Source organism: Bufo bufo, chromosome 8, assembly GCF_905171765.1.
Source record: "Bufo bufo chromosome 8, aBufBuf1.1, whole genome shotgun sequence".
In the NCBI taxonomy this organism is placed as follows: domain Eukaryota; kingdom Metazoa; phylum Chordata; class Amphibia; order Anura; family Bufonidae; genus Bufo; species Bufo bufo.
This window is the reverse complement of record NC_053396.1, coordinates 173,828,984-173,850,067: the sequence shown is the minus strand read 5'-3', so window position 1 is coordinate 173,850,067 and position 21,084 is coordinate 173,828,984. Positions and strand designations below refer to the sequence as shown.

Sequence of the window (21,084 nt, the reverse complement as noted above, 5' to 3'; positions counted from 1 at the left end):
GTGGGGGAAATTACTGTATGGGGCAAATTACTGTGGGGGAAATTACTGTGTGGGGGAAATTACTGTGTGGGGGCAGTGTGGGGGAAATTACTGTGTGGGGGCAGTGTGGGGGAAACTACTGTGGGGGGGCAGTGTGGGGGAAATTACTGTGGGGGGGGGGGCAGTGTGGGGGAAATTACTGTGTGAGGGGCAGTGTGGGGAAAACTACTGTGTGGAGGCAGTGTGGGTTAAAAATACTGTGTGGATGCAGTGTGGGTTAAAAATACTGTGTGGGGTAAACTACTGTGTGTGGGCAGTGTGGGGGAAACTACTGTGTGGGGGCAGTGTGGGGGAAACTACTGTGTGGGGGGCAGTGTTGGGGAAATTACTGTGGGGGAAATTACTGTGTGGGGGCAATTACTGTGTGGGAGCAGTGTGGGGGAAATTATGGTGTGGGGGCAAATTACTACATAGGGCAGTATGGGGGAAATTACTGTGTGGTGCAAAATACCATATGGGGGCTGTGTGGGGGAAATTACTGTGTGGGGGAAACTACTGTGTGAGGGGCAGTGTGGGGGAAGCTACTGTGTGGGGACAATGTGGGGGAAATTACTGTGGTGCAAATTACTGTGGGGGAAATTACTGTGTGGGTGAAATTACTGTGTGGGGGCTGTGTGGGGGATTTACTGTGTGAGGGCAAAGTGGGTGAAATTACTGTGTGGGGGACAAATTACTATATGGGGGCAGTGTGGGGGAAATTACTGTGGGGGGGAATTTACTGTGTGGGGGCAGTGTGGGGACAGTGTGGGGGGAAACTACTGTGTGGGGGCAGTGTGGGGGAAATTACTGTGTGGGGGCATTGTGGGGGAAATTATTGTGTGGGGGAAATTACTGTGTGGGGGCAGTGTGGGGGAAATTACTATACGGGGACAGTGTGGGGGAAAGTACTGTGTGTGGGAAATTACTGTGTGGGGGCAGTGTGGGGGGAATTACTGTGTGTGGGAATTTACTGTGTGGGGGCAGTGTGGGGGAAATTACTATATGGGGCAGTGTGGGGGAAAGTACTGTGTGGGGGTAGTGTGGGGGAAATTACTGTGTGGTGCAAATTACTATATGGGGGAAGTGTGGGGGAAATTACTGTGTGGGGGCAGTGTGGGGGAAATTACTGTGTGGGGCAAATTACTGTGGGGGGAAATTATTGTGTGAGAGAAATTACTGTGTGGGGGATTTACTGTGTGAGGGCAGTGTGGGTGAAATTACTGTGTGGGGGACAAATTACTATATGGGGGCAGTGTAGGGGAAATTACTGTGGGGGGAATTTACTGTGTGGGGGCAGTGTGGGGGGAATTACTGTGTGGGGAAAATTACTATATGGGGCAGTGTGGGGGAAGTTACTGTTTGGGGGCTGTGTGGAGAAATTACTTTGTAGTCCGAATTACTATGGGGGGATTACTATGGGGGGCAGTGTGGAGGAAATTACTATATGGGGGCAGCGTGGGGGCGTTGTTATTAGAGAGGCACTGTAGGGGCAATTCTATTATTTCTGGGGACACTACACAGGGATTATTACCTGGAGCACAATATAGGGGGTTATTATTACTGGGGGCACTCTAGGGGACATTATAGCTGCTGTGGACACTATAGGGACATTTGGGGTAATTTATCAAACTGATGTAAAGTAGAACTGGCTTAGTTGCCCATAGCAACTAATCAGATCTCACCTTTCATTTTGGACAGCTCTTTTGAAAATCCAGTTCTACGTTACACCAGTTTGATAAATTACCCCAATTATGTCTACTGGGGTCACTATCTTTTCAGCAGTATAGTACCTGGGGCATTGGTGGGCACATCGGGCACAGTATTGGAGGTGACAGCAGGATGACACTGTGAGGACACCAGGATGGGAAGGTTGATGGAAAAACTGAGAAATCTAACGTGTCTGTGTTACAAACTGTAGAGACGAGATATGGCTGAAAGAATTTGTCATGGCGGTCTAACGGACGAAAAGAGGAAAGAGAAGGTCTACATGACAGGAGATGTCCCTGGATGTAAGAGGTATGTGGTTAAGTATTGGGGGGGTGCCAGAGAAAGGACCCACTCCGGGTGGCAAACACCCTAGGCACGACAATTGCGCTATTTAAGTGAGTAAATTAATTATAAAATAAGAAAGTTCAAATCTGACCAGGGCAACATCTGCATAAGCGGTTATAAACTCCCTATACTGAATCCAGTTTCCTCTCACGCTCCAAAAAAATACTTGATTGCTTGGCTTCTTATGAAATTTGTCCTAGAGAGTAAAGGACAATATTTACACAGCAGTGTGGACTATGATGGTGCTATAGGAATGGCTGCAATTTTATTATGCACTTTATGTGAGATATTATACATTTCAGCAATCATTGCCTTTCTCTTTGGGCCACCTCAAGTGTAGTGTCCTATGTATAACTGCACTATCAGTGTTGGACTGGGGTTCTTTGGGCTTACAAGAGAAAATTATTCCCAGGGCTCAGCCCCTAAATCAATAATGACCAATAGTTGTTTTTTTTAATCAAAGAAATAAAACCCTAGTGGTAAGTGATTAGATCCAAAGGCAGCTCCAAATGATTTTCTTCTTTTCTCTTGGACCTTTGGGGCCTGGATCAACCAGAGGATCCTATGGCAGGCCAGTCTAACCCTGCGCACCAGTGGAATTATTTTATGAATCAGTTAAATAGTGTAAGAAATAATCTAGCCAATTCTCCACCCTAAAAAGTATACAAAAATAAAAACCGTCACAAAGTTGGCGATATACATTTTAGCATAGCAACAGACCTTTCTTGTCTGACGATTGTGACCTTCGCAGGTTCAGGTTTCATTGCTGACTTTTTGGTCTCCACAATGTTGCTTGTAGAGTAAGAGGTTAATATCGGGCTGCTGCTTCTGTCGCTTCTGTAGGAAGAATATAATATGGGGATATTTTTGTGATGATACCCAATTATGATGGTATGAATATATCACAATAATGTAAATATGATGCAAAAGTGGAGCTTCTGCATAAAGATAAGGTGACATAACAACAGATATGAAGGCTGTATTGGCTACGTAAGAAGATATGGAGCCCAACAAACAAGGGGGAATATGATTGACCCCTATTATGAGTCCTGCTGTCTGAATCTTCACAGCCATAGTGGAGGAGCTCTGCTTATTGATCTGACTGTAAACACTAGGGAGCAGTCCTCCTCTGGACCACCAGGCCAAAGCAAGCCAGTGAATTATGAAGGACTACTATGGCCATAGGACACCAATGAATCACAGGCTGGTGAATATCCCATTAATCACTACTATGTGGCGTTAGTCCTTCTTGTTACTATATGGTTGCATTTTGCTGTGGCCGATACAAATATGTTGGGTAAACTAAATGTGTTATTAGTTCGATGTTCACTATAAAGCCATGTGAATTGTGGTGAAACCTATGGGTTATATTAAAAAGCACAGAGTCCTCAGTCGTAGATCTCTTTTAATGGCTTACTGAATAGATGATCACAAAAAGCAAGCCTTCTTAGATCTCTTCATCAGGCATGGTCTACTGGCCAACACAGTACACATATTTTCTTTCCTATATAAAGAGCACATAACTTACACTCTGGAGGGAGTTGCCTGTGATGTTGGTGGTCTGGGTTGTGTTTCTGTCCAGTGGTTTTCAGCCCTTGAAGGAGTTAAGAATCTGTGTCAAATTTACTGTAGAATTTGTAAGATCTCCGGCATGCTCCCTCCATTACCGCATCTCAGTAGAAGTTCATAAAAGGCAAAGTTCCCAAGGAACCAGATACGGTATCTTCTAAAATTTAGCTTTTATTTTTACCAGCATAAAACCAACTATAGATAGCGTTTTAGCCTGGAAAAGGGCTTTTGGAGGCCGAAACGTTGTCTATTGTCGCTTCTAGGCTAAATAGCTACGTTGTGAAGACATCTCAATTTTAACATTTGATGTCTATAGACTGGTGTCAACCAACACAAAAAATATATAAAAACTGCAGACTGGATATTATTAGCTTGTCATTATTTTGTGTAAGATATTTTATCAAGATATCCCCTTATTAAATTGAGGAGTCCGCTGCAGGGGAAATGTTGTACTACCAGCCGGACATTGTAATAAATGGAGGAGCCAGGTCTTTTTTTTAGCAGCCCACCACTCTGATCATTAATCTTTGATACTATAGCAACGGTATCATTTTTTTTAAAAACAGATCAGGGCATCCCTGGGCTGTGTATGTATGTTTATACACAAATAATAAATTATTAATTTCACAAATCCATACTTCTCTGGAAGGATTTTTTGAGTATTCCCAATTTACGTAAAGTGACTTTTTAACATAGAAAATAGGAGACCATACAGGTTGTGAGTAGTCACATTTAAGCTGACCCTACATATTAGATGAATGTTGCCCAAATCCGCCAATATGAACAGGATTAGCTGACCATCTAATATGTATGGGGGCCTCCCTACTCTTCCCAACAGTAGATATTGGGGCACATAAGGATCAAGCAGATGGATTTCAACTGCTTGAACCTTTTGTTCTTGTACAGATAAACCGCCACTTGAGGAGCTTGGCAGCGGCTTTCTCCATCTCTTCCTACTCAGAATACATGCTTGCTCAGGCAACGTGTATGAGGGGAACGGAAGTGATGGTGGTAGAACAAGCGTTCGGCCTTCAGTAGTCTTGTGTGTACAACCAGTCTTACAGGCATAACTCCCATAGCACCCAGATGAGACTCAAGATAAACTCAAGGATATCATGCCAGTAGTCTTGGAGAACCCTAACCTGGCCCGATAACAGATATTGAAAGTACAAAACTAAATGTAAAAATGTGAAAGGAAAAAAAGAACAAAAACAGAACAAAGTACTACATTAACCACCAAGTGTAAACCCCTCTTCATTCTCAAAATCTATTAGGTTTCTAGAGGTAAGACCAACACCAGTCCCACATAACCTAGAGTAAGTACTACCCTATAACAAAAACCACCATACCTCTTGTGATCATCATAAAGATATGAAGACAGAGTTTTAGGGAGTGTTTGGCTCTTCTTGTTTGGACTGGTTTCTTCGTCTTGTATTTGCACCCTTAAAGGGCAGACAAGAAACAGGAATTCAAGCTATACTGAAGGAGGGGGGGGTCTTCACATGAGTAGAAAGACACAAGAAGACCAAAAAGTTCACCCATTTATGTGTAAAAAAAACCCTCAGTTGATCCAAAGTAAGACACTGGAAATAGATCAGTTTGCCAAGGGTAAAAGCATTTTTTTTTATCACCCAATCTGACAGATCCCTGGATCAATGTCCAAGTTTCTCAATGAATATACATCTTTCAGGCTGTTGTCTCATAAAGTTTCTTTCTATATAGTATATTGATGCAAATGGATGCCGTACAGGGGTACTCCCCCCCCCCCCCCCTCTATGAGCCAGCGCAGGTAGCCACAGCAGACCCGCTCGTCAATGTAATATATGGTCAGCCCTCAACAGCGTTGGACGTAAATCCTTTAGGTCTACTAGAACAAATGATTCTGAGGGCCTGCCCTCTGTGTATGTAGGACCTTGAAGGGGTTGTCTCACCTCAGCAAGTAGCATTTATCTTGCAGAGAAAGTAAATACAAGACATTTACTAATGTATTGTTAATATCTATATTGCCTCCTTTGCTGGCTGGATTCATTTTTTTTCTATCACATTATACGCTACTCGTTTCCATGGCTACGACCACCCTGCAATCCATCAGTGGTGGCCGTGCTTGCACACTATAGGAAAAAGCACCGGCCTCTCTGGTGGCAAGGACCGTGAAAGCACCGATAAGCTAGCGCTTTTCCCTATAGTGTGCAAGCACGACCACCACTGATGGATTGCAGGGTGGTCGTAACCATGGAAACGGGAAGTGTAAAATTGAATGGAAAAATGAATCCAGCCAGCAAAGGAAGCAATATGGATAATCACAATACATTAGTAAGTGTCTTGTATTGACTTCCTCTACGTAATAAATACTATTTGCTGAAGTGAGACAACCCCTTTAATTAAGGGCCCTGTTTTATTAGGGATCCATTATTGTCAGAGCTTGGGCCCAGCGGAGGATCCTCTCATACTCCTCTGGTGAGCTCCGGGCAGGAACAGCTGATCACTGGAGGTTTCTGAATTTGGACCATTCAGCTGATCATCTTTTAAAAGGTTATCGTGATTTTTTTTGTCCATGGTCAACTTAAAGGAGATTTCTGGGACTTACGTACTGATGACCTGTCCTCAGGATAGGTCATCAATATCAGATTTGTGGGAGTCTGACACCCGGCACCCTCACCTATCAGATGATATTGATGACCTATTGAGGATAGGTCATCAATATCTAAGTCCCGGAAAAATCCCTTAAGAATTCTTAAATGAAAAGAGAGATGTTATTAATTCCTTAGATTAGAAGATAAAGTATCTTTTGGACTTATTGTGATATAATAATAGAAAGAAAACATTACACAACGAAACCTCACCTTTGTCCTACAAAAGGAGATGGTGTATCATGTGTCCCAATTCTGAAATACAATATGACAATATTGGAAAGTCATTTTGTATTTTTAATTCATTTCATCATTGTTGAATCATCATCTCTTGTGCCCCTTATTGGATGGCTGCCCTATAGGTCAACGTCTCGTTCTTCAAACAGGTTTAGGATATTGATTGGGATTTTTTTTTAAAGAAAAAAACACCTATATGTAGTCAGCTGTTTTCGGGTTATTGCGCCTCATCAGCACAATTTCCAAGACACTGCCGTCTCACCCTCGCTAGTCTCACACTGCCGTTATTAGATCCGGCAGAGAATGGCCTGCCGGAACTCTCTGGGTCCGGCATTGCCAGATGTTACTGGAGTGGTCGCCGGCTTGCAGCGGTTTTTCTCCGGCTCAATCACTGCATATTTTCTGGGTGACGGCCGGATCTCCGCTGGACCGTATTATAGTCAATAAAGCCGAGGGACATTCCGGTGATATATGGAGAGAGCTACAGAGAGCTCCACACACTGTTCTCTGCCAGAACAGCCTGCCAGAACTACTAAACGGCAGTGTGAAAGAGGCTTTGGAGTACCCCTTTATTAATGCTTCAGACAGGAGCTTACCCGCTGTTTCTTTTAGCTGCAGATATGACATAGGAGCGATCTCTGGGTGATGTGTTTCTTAATACACTGCTGGCTTGTTCGGTCCTACAATAGATACAACATGGAAATGCCATCATTATTATTTCGTACGTTCCGTTTTGGTTTAAAGAGGTTGGCCCATGTCAGAAATGAATGGCATATCGCTAGGATATATCATCAATTTCAGATGGGCGCTGAAGTTGGACCCCAAACTGAAGGAGAACACACTGTGCTTGCGCTGCAGACTCTCCATTCATTGCTATGGGAGTTCTGAAAAGAGCCGAGTGTGTCCATTTAAAGAGGGTGCCTTATCTCAGACATTGATGGCATATCGCTAGGATATGGCACCAATATCAGATAGTTGTGGGTCCCAACTCTGAGACCTGCTCCTATCTCCAGAACAGGACCCGCAAAAGAGAACGGAGAGCAGCCGCACAGGACAATCAAGTCTTTATGTTAAACATCTTTTATAAGAACTGTAGTGGAGTTTTGGAATTTTCCATGTCACCATGTTGTTAAAAAATTCTGAAATCCTGCAGTTACCCTTGTGCTCACTAATAGTGTTGAGCTAAGGGAGCTTCAGATGCTTCATCCAAAGTCGCTTTGTTCAAAACTTCGGAATGGTACGCACGTGACTTTGTTGAATAACTTCGGTAGTTGAGTTTTTAAGTGGTTTACCACTTTAAAAATCAACTACCGAAGTTATTCAACGAAGTCACGCGTGACTTCGCGAATAACTGACTTTGGTTCATCGGAGCCCATACATTCTAATACTGTACGGAGATGGATCTCCATACAGTATTATTCTGAAGTTTTGAACGAAACGACTTCGGATGAAGCATCCAAAGATCGCTTCGCTCAACACTACTCACTAAGCTTAATAATAGACTGGCAGTAAAGATGAATTTTCTGTAGTCATCTCATTATAGTAACAGGCATGATTACAATGACAAGTAACATCTCTGTACAGATAATGGGCTATTCACATAACATTTTAACCCTCTTTTAATATATATATATATTGGGGGAAAAAGAATGCAATAGCATAGTACACTATGCTTTTCCATCCTGCAGAATCCAACAAAACAAGTATACGTTAAACAGATACAATAAAACTCTATGGTGACAGATGCTACTGTATGGCATCCGTCCGAGGAATCCGTGTAAGTATGTCATGTGCATACATTAAACATGAGACAAAAATTTGATGTGAACAGGATGCACCTTCCACAATAGGTAATGTCACAACTTATCCACTCCCTCCCTGCACAATGAACTCTGCACAGGTCACCAAGTATTGCCATAGAAACATGAAACCTCTCCACACTACAGGTTCTTATGGTCCATTTGGCTCCTGTAGAGCATATGTCTGAGTGCCGTTAACAGCAGCTTGGGCAAGAGGGCTGCCCGTCTGATCATGTACAGAAACAAAAAAAAAGAATAAAAATATCTACCTTCAGAAAATAAAAAACTGAATAGAAAAAAAGAGTATGTTTTACGATCTGGTTTTAAAAGTTGAAAAGGTGACATATTCCGTGTCCTACATCACAGAGAGCGGTTTTGTACTAATGACCTCCCTTTCCTCGTGAGACTAGAGTGCTGCTGCAAAGAGTGGCTCTGGGTCTGTTGGATTAGGTGTGACCATTTATTACAGTGCTGCCCATATATATTCATACCCCCGGCAAATTTTGACTTAAAGTTACTTTTATTCAACCAGCAAGTAATTTTTTGATGGGAAATGACATAGGTGTCTCCCAAAAGATAATAAGACGATGTACAAGAGGCATTATTGTGAAGAAAAAACATTTCTCAGCTTTTATTTACATTTGAGCAAAAAATACAAGATGTTCCGCACTGTGGAAAATCTCAGAGGACGTGGTCAGAAGCCAAAAGTGACACCTGTGCTGGCCAGAAGGATAGTTAGAGAGGTGAAAAAGAATCCAAGGATCACCACCAAGGCCATCCTGGGGAATCTGTGCTCTGCTGGTGGCAATGTCTCAAGGTAGACAATCCAACGGACACTGCACAATGCTGGTTCCATGGATGCAGACCAAGGAGGACACCACTTCTCCAGATAAGGCACACAAAAGCTCGCGTGGCCTTTGCAAAAGCTCATCTGGACAAAGAAGAAGACTTCTGGTCTTCTGTGTTATGGTCAGATGAAACAAAAATTTAATTGTGTGGTCACAATGATGTTTCCTTCATTTGGCGTAAAAAAGGAGAAGCCTTCAACCCAAAGAACACCATCCCCACTGTCAAACATGGTGTTGGGAACCTAATGTTTTGGGGGTGTTTTTCAGCCAATGGACCAGGGAACCTAATCACAGTAAACGGTACCATGAAAAAAGAGCAATACATGAGGATTCTCAACGACAACATCAGGCAGTCTGCAGAGAAACTTGGCCTTGGGCACCAGTGGACATTTCAGCATGACAATGACCCAAAACACACAGCAAAAGTGGTGAAGAAATGGTTAGCAGACAACAACATTAACGTTGTGGAGTGGCCCAGCCAGAGTCCAGACTTGAATCCAATTGAGAATCTGTGGAGGGAGCTAAAGATCAGGGTGATGGCAAGAAGACCCTCCAACCTGAAAGATTTGGAGCTCATTGCTAAAGATGAATGGGCAAAAATACCTGTGGAGACATGCAAAAAGCTGGTCTGCAATTATAGGAAGCGTTTGATTGCTGTAATAGCCAATAAAGGCTTTTCTATTGATTATTGAGAAGGGTATGAATAATTTTGGACTGGACACTTTTTGCTCAAATGCAAATAAAAACTGAGAAATGTTTTTTTTTCACAATAATGCCTCTTGCACATCGTCTTATAATTTTTGGGAGACACCTATGTCATTTCCCGTCAAAGAATTACTTGCTGGTTGAATAAAAGTAACTAAGTCAAAATTTGCCAGGGGTATGAATAATTATAGGCAGCACTGTATATACAAAATATGGTCTTAATTAAAAATTTGAACAGCTTCCATCAAGGTCTATGTTTATCCATGGTAACAGACTACAAACAATCCCTGTGCAGTCTGATCCTAAAGTCATATTGTCATCCATCTGTCGCCTATTTGTTGCTAACCTACAGTACAGACCAAAATTTTAGACACACCTTCTCATTCAAAGAGTTTTCTTTATTTTCATGACTATGAAGGAATCAAAACTATGAATTAACACACGTGGAATTATATACATAACAAACAAGTTTGAAACAACTGAAAATATGTCATATTCTAGGTTCTTCAAAGTAGCCACCTTTTGCTTTGATTACTGCTTTGCACACTCTTGGCATTCTCTTGATGAGCTTCAAGAGGTAGTCCCCTGAAATGGTCTTCCAACAGTCTTGAAGGAGTTCCCAGAGATGCTTAGCACTTGTTGGCCCTTTTGCCTTCACTCTGCGGTCCAGCTCACCCCAAACCATCTCGATTGGGTTCAGGTCCAGTGACTGTGGAGGCCAGGTCATCTGGCGCAGCACCCCATCACTCTCCTTCATGGTCAAATAGCCCTTACTTTCAAAGTTTTCCCAATTTTTCGGCTGACTGACTGACCTTCATTTCTTAAAGTAATGATGGCCACTCGTTTTTCTTTACTTAGCTGCTTTTTTCTTGCCATAATACAAATTCTAACAGTCTATTCAGTAGGACTATCAGCTGTGTATCCACCTGACTTCTCAACGCAACTGATGGTCCCAACCCCATTTATAAGGCAAGAAATCCCACTTATTAAACCTGAGAGGGCACACCTGTGAAGTGAAAACCATTTCAGCGGACTACCTCTTGAAGCTCATCAAGAGAATGCCAAGAGTGTGCAAAGCAGTAATCAAAGCAAAAGGTGGCTACTTTGAAGAACCTAGAATATGACATATTTTCAGTTGTTTCACACTTGTTTGTTATGTATATAATTCCACATGTGTTAATTCATAGTTTTGATGCCTTCAGTGTGAATCTACAATTTTCATAGTCATGAAAATAAAGAAAACTCTTTGAATGAGAAGGTGTGTCCAAACTTTTGGTCTGTACTGTATGTTACTATTGAAAAATGCATTCTAGATCGATGATACAAACGTGCAAATGATATATAGACATGATACAGTAAGGAATCTGTATGCAGGATTCTAGAAGAAATAGTTACCTCGTGACTTGTTCCTGTTGAGTAGTAGGTGCCTCATCGTCTGACTGATCTGTAGATCTGTTCCTTACATTATACGGTGCCCTGGACAAAATAGCAGAATCAGTACCGCAATTAAAACCCCAGCCACTAAAGCACACCGCCTGACACTTCACTATCCTGCTCTATATAACAGTGCCTCCTGCAGCCCAGAACTGGTATGTCTGTACCCTTTATGTACATTGGCAAATATCATGATCCTTTGTGATTTGATTTCAAGACAGTTTCTCAGAAAAACAGGGCTGTTGGCTGGTATGCAGCAAAGCAGGATGTATTAAAGGGGTTGTGCCACCCCGCCTGCGAGGGCTTACAATCTACAAGAAAACAGGGAAGAAGGCTGTAGAGGAGGTGAGATACTGCAATGGTTGTGAGATATTCTCTTCACTTCACTATCATCCCACCCTCTCTGGTGTTTATTCTGTATAGTAGTGTGCACGTCCGCCTACTGAGGTGGACGCACATGCTCAGTTCCATTCTTTAACTGCCACCATCCATATCTACTGACAGTTCTGACAGTTACAGGGAGAGAGCTGCAACTGAAAGGACACGGCTCCTGAGGAAGGACATGCCCCTGAGAACACTCCCCTGAGAAAGGACACACCCCCTGAGAAAGGACACACCCCCTGAGCTGGCAACCTAAGGGTCCATTCACACGTCCGTGGTGTATTGCGGATCTGCAATACACCCGGCTGGCACCCCCCCATAGAACTGCCTATTCTTGTCCGCAATTGCGGACAAGAATAGGACACGTTCTATTTTTTGGCGGAGACGCGCCCCTGAAGTTCAGGGCCGAAGCCCGGAAGTTCAGGGCCGCGCTCCGGAAATGCCGGAAATGAGGATGCGGAGAGCACATCGTGTGCTCTCCGCATCCCGTTCTGCCTCATTGAGAATGAATGGATCCGCACCCTTTCCCGATATTGCGGAACGGATGCAGACCCATTTGCGGACGTCTGAATGGACCCTAAGGCCCCTTTCACACGGGCGAGTTTTCCGCGCGGGTGCAATGCGTGAGTTGAACGCATTGCACCCACACTGAATCTGGACCTATTCATTTCTATGGGGCTGTTCACATGAGTGGTGATTTTCACGCATCACTTGTGCGTTGCGTGAAATCGCAGCAAGCTCTATTTTGTGCGTTTTTCCCGCAACGCAGGCCCCATAGAAGTGAATGGGACTGCGTGAAAATCGCAAGCATCCGCAAGCAAGTGCGGATGCGGTGCGATTTTCACGTACGGTTGCTAGGTGACGATCGGGATGGGGACCCGATCTTTATTATTTTCCCTTATAACATGGTTATAAGGGAAAATAATAGCATTCTGAATACAGAATGCATAGTAAAACAGCGCTGGAAGGGTTAATAAAAAATAAAAAATAATTTAACTCACCTTAATCCACTTGCTCGCACAGCCGGCATCGCTTCTGTCTTCTTCTTTGCTGTGTACAGGAAAAGGACCTGTGGTGACGTCACTCCGGTCATCACATGGTCCATCATATGATCCATCACCATGGTAAAAGATCATGTGATGGACCATGTGATGACCGGAGTGACGTCACCACAGGTCCTTTTCCTGTACACAGCAAAGAAGAAGACAGAAGAGAAGCCGGCTGCGCGAGCAAGTGGATTAAGGTGAGTTAAATTATTTTTTATTTTTTATTGTACTAAGCATTCTGTATTAAGAATGCTATTATTTTCCCTTATAACCATGTTATAAGGGAAAATAATACAATCTACAGAACACCGATCCCAAGCCCGAACTTCTGTGAAGAAGTTCGGGTTTGGGTACCAAACATGCCGATTTTTCTCACGCGCGTGCAAAACGCATTACAATGTTTTGCACTCGCGCTAAAAAATTGCGCATGTTCCCGCAACGCACCCGCACCTTTTCCCGCAACGCCCGTGTGAAAGAGGCCTAAGGAGAATGTAGTAGAGCAATTGGAGCAATGAATGGGCAGATCTCTGGATCCATGTGAGGTACAGGGCTGGTTCTTGGGACAGGCTGTCATGTACTATATGATGTCTGATTTTGATTATTAACAACAATCAGGACATAACCCCTTTTAATTATAACTATGTATATAATGCTTATGCCTGTAAAGCGCTGCAGAATATAGCAGCGCTATATAAATTCATAAAATAAAAAAAATAAAAAAATAATATATATATATATATATAATTGACATCTTCTTACAGTTTCTTGTATTCCTCTGTGGACATCTTGTGGCCTGTAGCGGAGGGGACTCTCGGGAGGCTGTTTGATGTTCGAGGCTGGACTGCGCTGTAAATGAGATGTATACAGACATGGGGTACACTGATGGGTTTTCCTCTCTATAAGGGTTCATTCACATGAACGTGTGCTGTCCGTTGCCGTATTGCGGACCGCATTTGCGGATCCGCAATACACGGGCACCGTTCCGTGTGCATTCCGCATCACGGAGGCGGACCCATTCACTTCAATGGGTCCGCAAATCTGGAGATGCGGAACGGAAGCACGAAACGTAACACTACGGAAGCACTACGGAGTGCTTTCTGGGATTCCGTTCCGTGCCTCCGCACCGCAAAAAGATAGAATTTACTCTATCTTTTTGCGGAACGGACGGATCGCGGACCCATTGAAGTGAATGGGTCTGCGATCCCCGTGCGGCTGCCCCACGGTTGGTGCCCGTGCTTTGCGGTCGACAGCACGGGCATGGGCTGCACACGGTCGTGTAAACAAGCCCTAAGGCCTCATGCACACGACAGTATGTATTTTGCGGTCCGCAAAAAATGGATCTGCGAAAAATACGGATGACGTCCATCTGCATTCCATATTTTGCGGAACGTAACAGCTGGCCCCTAATAGGATAGTCCTATCCTTGTCCGTAATGCGGACAATAATAGGACATGTTCTATTTTTTTGTGGAGCGGAAATACGGACATACAGAAACGGAATGCACACGGAGTACCTTTTTTTTTTGCAAACCATTGAAATGAATGGTTCCGTATACGGTCCGCAAAAAAACCCTGAACCGACACGGAAAGAAAATACGTTTGTGTGCATGAGCCCTAAAGCACATTTTCATTCAAAAGTCAAAAAAGCTATCAGTGTGATCCTATATTTGCCATGTCTGATAATTACACCCCTATCCTCTTATCCTAGCAACTGGATTCTAGGAGGTAACTGAACTATAGCAGCCATGTTTGCATCTATCAAGTCATCTAGTCACAAAGTCAGTCAGGCTCCATGGAAATACACAGTCCCTGTTCGCTCTTGCCTCCCCTCTCCTTGGCTCTTTCTGTTAGGCTTTGAGGGGTCGTCTCACTTCAGCAAGTGGTATTTATCATGTAGAGAAAGTTAATACAAGGCACTTACTAATGTATTGTGATTGTCCATGTTGCCTCCCTTGCTGGCTGGATTCATTTTTTCACCACATTATACACTGCTTGAATCCATGGTTACGACCACCATGCAATCCAGCAGCGGTGGCCGTGCTTGCACAATTTCTCTACATGATAAATGCCATTTGCTGAGGTGAGACAACCCCTTTAATCACTCCGCCCTATTATGCATCTGTGGGCAAGCGACACGTTCTGCACCACAAACGGGGGCGGTTACGTGAGTCACACCGGTATTGTCGAAAGACATAAAACATATGTAGATAAAATAATCATTACCTCTGCTGGTATCCATTGAAGTTAGGTGGGCTCTTGACTTGTGAGACAGCATTGAATGGCTGACCCCTGCAGTAGAAAGACATGTTGGTACATGCCGGGAGTACATTGCTTAGAACAAACCAGGTAAGAGTTAAACGGTTGGCCACTTTTTGTAAGAGTTTTGGCAAATGGAAGCATACTTACCTGTTCCCTAGTGTTGGGTCCTGACTCCATCACTCTCTGGCCTCAGCTCCCTCACTCGGACCACCCGCTGTCAACACATGCTTTGACACCGCGGCAGCCAATCACCGGCTGCAGTGGTCACCTGCTCCCCTTGCGTCACATGACCAACTGACACGATGAAACGGCAGCAGATCACAGCGATTGGCTGCAGAGGTGTCAAATCAGATGGTGACAGTGGGGAGCAAGGGAGCTGAGAACTCAGGGAGTGAAGGAGCTGGGAACCAGGTAAGTATGCTTTCTTGTGCAGGTCTGCCTAGGATGCAGAGGTTTGCAAGAAGTTGGCCAACCCCTTAAATTGAGGGACAGACATTTCACATTTGAACCCATGTGCTTGGTCTCCTTCCAGCCACAAAAGAACGTAACCGTGCTTCCAGACATTTACTATATTGTATGTAGGGGACTACACAGGGACGTAGCTATAGGGGGTGCAGAGGTAGCAGTCGTTACCGAGCCCAGGAGCCTGAAGGGGCCAAAAGACCCTTGTACCACACCGTATTTTAGAAAGTACATGGAGGTCAAGTTACACCTCTGGCTGGAGAGTAGGGGTTAGGTCAAGAATTTGGCATGGGGGTGGGGGTAGCGTTTAAATTTTTGCCTCAAGCAGCACTCAACTCTTGCACAAGGGCCTATAAGCCTTTAGCTACACCCCTGGGAGTACACTAAGGATGTCCATGATTATTACTGGTGGACAGGGGCGGACTGGGAACTTAAAGTGGTCCTGGAAAAATGCTAAAAGTGGCCCCGTTTTGTAGTTGGGAACAAATTGATGGAAGGCAGGTCCAGCAATACCATATTGTGGCACATTATACCACCCCAACAGAGCCAAATACCACAGTCCAACACAAGATACTGCCAGCAGCACAAAATACATCCCCAAAAACTTCCACTGGCAGGCGGTGAGGAGGGCCCAGGTGGCCCCCTGGGCATTGGTTCACCGGGAAATTTCCCTGTAAGGTCTATGGCCAATCTGCCCCTACTGGTGGACCATACTCCACCAGTGAAATTGGCTTTCTTGAGAAATTTGCTGGAAAGCCATAGAGGAGGTGAATTATGCTGAAGGGACATTTACATAACGTTTGAGGACCAAAAAGTGAAGAAGGGTTCTTGGGGCTTTTGGTGACCTACAGCCACCTTCCCCTGTCAAATGCAAGGGGCTGATGTCCTGTAGACAAGCCAAAAACATAACGTACCAGCACTTCTGTAATATACAGTAGAAGGTGACTATACACTGGTGCTTGATCACCTCTCATACCCCGGCCTTTTGTAGGGAGCTTGGTATTCCCTCCATCTTACTTTGATATCATGTGTGACTTCACTTTTTTAAGAAAATAACTTACCTTATGATGTATGAAGTATTTGTCCTGCACAAAAACAAGAAAACTCAATTACTAGAACAGTTAGATTCATATCCGCAGCCTGATACTGCACCATTCATCTTGATGCAATTACTTTTGCTATGATAGTAAAGGGTCCTTTTACAGGGACGGATGATCTATCAGATTATTGGGGATGAATGTTTGTATGAGTGCCTGTTCCTGATAACGTGCCAGAGTGAAAGGTGTCGGCAATCACCCGATAAATGAGCAAACGCTTGATCATCGGGTGATCGTGTTGTTCGGGCAGCACAGAAAATCATCGTTCCTATGCATCATATCAGGGTGTATAAATAACAGCTGCGCTGTAACAATGATTTTCGATGAGGACAAGCCATTGCTGTATTGATTGCTTGTCCAGATTTTTGGCCCATGTAAAAGGTTCCTAACGGTGCCCAGGGGTGTAATGATCGCGGTTGCAGAGTGATTTAAATTTTTTCAAAGTTTGCCCTGGGGCCCATAGAACTCTAGTTACGCCACTGACTGTGCCAAACGTTGATCCCCATATTCTGATTACTTGGGGAAGATCTATCAAGTACGATACTTAAAGGGCATCTGTCAGCAGATTTGTGCCTATGACACTGGTTGACCTGTTACATGTGCACTTGGCAGCTGAAGGCATCTGTCTTGGTCTCATGTTCATATGTGCCCGCATTGCTGAGAAAAATTATATTTTATATATGCAAATGACCCTCTAGGAGCAACGGGGGGCGTTACCGTTACACCTAGAGGCTCTGCTCTCTCTGCCACTGCTGCACTCTCTGCACTTTGATTGACAGGACCAAGTGTGATGACATTTCCAGTGCCTGGATCTGTCAATCAAAGTGCAGAGGATGCGGCAGTTGCAGAGAGAGCAGAGCCCCTAGGTGTAACTGTAACGCCCCCATTGCTCCTAGAGGCTCATCGACATATATTAACCCCATAGGGACACAGCCTTATTTCACCTTAAGGACCAGGCCATTTTTTGAAAATCTGACCAGTGTCACTTTAAGTGCTGATAACTAAAACGCTTTGACTTATCCAGGCCGTTCTGAGATTGTTTTTTCGTCACATATTGTACTTCATGACACTGCTAAAATGAAGTAAAAAAATATTATTTTTTTTGCACAAAATAATACCTAATTTACCCAAAAATTTGAAAAATTAGCAAATTTCAAAGTTTCAGTTTCTCTACTTCTGTAACACATAGTAATACCCCCAAAAATTGTGATGACTTTACATTCCCCATATGTCTACTTCATGTTTGAATTGTTTTGGGAATGATATTTTAGTTTTTGGGGATGTTATAAGGCTTGGAAGTTTAGAAGCAAATCTTGAAATTTTTCCGAAATTTACAAAAACTCAATTTTTAGGGACCAGTTCAGGTCTGAAGTCACTTTGCGAGGCTTACATAATAGACCCCATCTAAGAAACTACCCCCCTCAAGGTATTCAAAACTGATTTTACATACGTTGTTAACCCTTTAGGTGTTGCACAAGAGTTATTGGCAAATGGGGATGAAATTTGAGAATTTTATTTTTTTGTCTAATTTTCCATTTTAACCCATTTTTTCCACTAACAAAGCAAGGGTTAACAGCCAAACAAGACTGTATCTTTATTGCCCTGACTCTGCCGTTTACAGAAACACCCAATATGTGGCCGTCAACTACTGTACGGCCACACAGCGGGGCGTAGAGTGAAAGGTGCGACGTTTGGTTTTTGGAAGGCTGATTTTTATGGACTGGTTTATTTACACCATGTCGCATTTGAAGCCCCCTGATGCACCCCTAGAGCAGAAACTCCCTAAAAGTGACCCCATCTAAGAAAGTACACCCCTCAAGGTATTCAAAACTGATTTTACATATGTCGTTAACCCTTTAGGTGTTGCACAAGAGTTATTGGCAAATGGGGATGAAATTAGAAAATTTCATTTTTTAGCCTTATTTTCCATTTTAACCCATTTTTTCCACTAACAAAGCAAGGGTTAACAGTCAAACAAGACTGTATCTTTATTGCCCTGACTCTGCCGTTTACAGAAACACCCAATATGTGGCCGTAAACTACTGTACGGCCACATAGCGGGGCGTAGAGTGAAAGGTGCGCCGTTTGGTTTTTGGAGGGCTGATTTTTATGGACCAGTTTATTTACACCGTGTCCTGTTTCAACCCCCCTGATGCACCCCTGGAGTAGAAACTCCCTAAAAGTGACCCCATCTAAGAAAGTACACCCCTCAAGATATTTAAAACGGATTTTACATACGTCATTAACCCTTTAGGTGTTGCACAAGAGTTATTGGCAAATGGGGATGAAATTTGAAAATTTCATTTTTTGCCAAATATTCCATTTTAACCCATTTTTTCCACTAACAAATAAAGGGTTAACAGCCAAACAAGACTGTATCTTTATTGCCCTGACTCTGCCGTTTACAGAAACACCCAATGTGTGGCCGTAAACTACTGTACGGCCACACAGCGGGGCGTAGAGTGAAAGGTGCGCCGTTTGTTTTTTGGAGGGCTGATTTTTATGGACCAGTTTATTTACACCGTGTCCTGTTTCAACCCCCCTGATGCACCCCTGGAGTCGAAACTCCCTAAAAGTGACCCCATTTTGGAAACTACGGGATAAGGTGGCATTTTTTGGGGGACTATTTTTAGGGTAGATATTATTTTTGGTTGCTCTATATTACATTTTTGTGAGGCAAGGTTACCAAAAATTGAAATTCTGAAATTTCATCTCCATTTGCCATTAACTGTTGAGGAACACCTAAAGGGTTAATAAAGTTTGTATAATCAGTTTTGAATACCTTGAGAGGTGTAGTTTCTTAGATGGGGTCATTTTTAGGGAGTTTTTACTCTAGGGGGGCATCAGGGGGGCTTCAAAAGGGACATGGTGTCAATAAAAAAGGCCATCAAAATCGGCCTTCCAGAAACCATGTCGGTCCTTTCCTTTTGCGGCCTCCCTTTTACTGATACAGCAGTTTACGACCACAAATGTGGCATTTCTGTAAACTGCAGTATCAGGGTAATAAATATAAACTTTTGTTTGGTTGTTAACCCTTGTTTTGTTACCGGAAAAAACGGATTGAAATGGAAAAGTGCAAAAAATTGCGTTTTTGGCACCGATTTTTTTTTTTTTTTTAACCGTGTTAATCTGGGGGGTTAGGTCATGGGATATTTTTATAGAGGAGATTCTTACGGACGCGGCGATACCTAATAAGTCTACTTTTTTTTTACAATTATTTAGGTTTTTGACTATATTATCCTTTTTGATACAAAAATAAAATTTTTGTATCTCTAAAGTCTAGGTGTCATTTTTATTTTATTTTTTATCCGATTATCTTATGTGGGGGCTCATTTTTTGCGGGACGAGCGGACGGTTTTATTGGCACTATTTTAGGGGCTATATGACTTTTTTATCGCTTGCTATGAAATTTTCTTAGTCTTAATCTGGGGGGTTGGATCATGGGGTATTTTTATTGAGAAGATTCTTACGGATGCGGCGATACCTAATAAGTCTACTTTTTTTACATTTATTTAGGTTTTAGACTATATTATCCTTATTGATACAAAAACTTTTTTTTTGTATCTTTAAAGTCTAGGTGTCATATTTTTTTTTTTTTAATCCGATTATCTTATGTGGGGGCTCATTTTTTGCGGGACGAGCGGACGGTTTTATTGGCACTATTTTGGGGGCTATATGACTTTATGATCGCTTGCTATTAAACTTTTTGTTATGTAAGGTGACAAAAAAAAATCTTTTTTTGCACCTTTTTTTTTTTTTTTTCCTTGACCGTGTTAATCTGGGGGGTTAGGTCATGGGGTATTTTTATAGAGGAGATTATTACCGACGCGGCAATACCTAATATGTCTACTTTTAATAAATTATTTTCGTTTTTTTGGGTGTCTCAAGTCTGAGAACCAGTTTTTTTATCCGATGTCAGTGCTAAATTGGGATATAAATTTAGTACTCCATGGAAGTGTGATACTCCCTGAAGCAACCAATAATGCAGAGGCCCGGATGATCGGGGCACGTGTCACATTGAGTAGTGGTGTCCTTCCGTATCCCCCTCCTGTGACACACTCTGCACCTTTTTTGGGTTCGTCCCTTCTTTCCAGTATGGGGGACCACACCTGGAAAGTGTTGGCCAGGGACGATCCGGGCACCTACAGTTCCCGAGGTACTCCGGCCTGCTCTTTCCCAGTCCGAAAAGATCAGGGCCATGAGGACTGCCTCATAGAACTGGAGAAATGTCCCTGGTCTGCCAGCGCTTCGGGATAGTACAAAAGAGTTGTACATGGCAACCTGCACCAAGTAGACCGCAACTTTTTTGTACCATGCCCGGGTTTTGCGCATGGCGTTATATGGCTTGAGGACTTGATCCGAGAGATCAACTCCTCCCATATACTGATTGTAGGCGACAATACAATCGGGCTTGAGGACAGTTGCCGCGGTACCTCGCACAGGGACAGGGGTGATGCCGTTACCATGAATTGTGGACAGCATAAGGACATCCCTCTTGTCCTTATACCTGACCAGTAACAGGTTTCCAGTGGTAAGGGCACGGGTCTC

At 43.3% G+C, this 21,084-nt stretch overlaps 1 protein-coding gene across 1 annotated transcript in view; it reads right to left on the bottom strand.

Annotated features, from left to right (window-relative positions):
* ZNF185 (zinc finger protein 185 with LIM domain) overlaps window positions 1–21,084 on the bottom strand; it is a 162,165-nt gene that overhangs the window by 80,662 nt on the left and 60,419 nt on the right. Inside the window, exons 6-14 of the mRNA XM_040442565.1 lie at window positions 16,501–16,524; window positions 14,942–15,007; window positions 13,479–13,565; window positions 11,254–11,334; window positions 7,103–7,186; window positions 6,483–6,524; window positions 4,989–5,081; window positions 3,599–3,664; window positions 2,791–2,907 (exon numbers count right to left, since the gene is read on the bottom strand). Of these exons, the coding sequence (XP_040298499.1) occupies window positions 2,791–2,907; window positions 3,599–3,664; window positions 4,989–5,081; window positions 6,483–6,524; window positions 7,103–7,186; window positions 11,254–11,334; window positions 13,479–13,565; window positions 14,942–15,007; window positions 16,501–16,524 (660 nt within the window). The remainder of the gene's footprint in view (window positions 1–2,790; window positions 2,908–3,598; window positions 3,665–4,988; window positions 5,082–6,482; window positions 6,525–7,102; window positions 7,187–11,253; window positions 11,335–13,478; window positions 13,566–14,941; window positions 15,008–16,500; window positions 16,525–21,084) is intronic.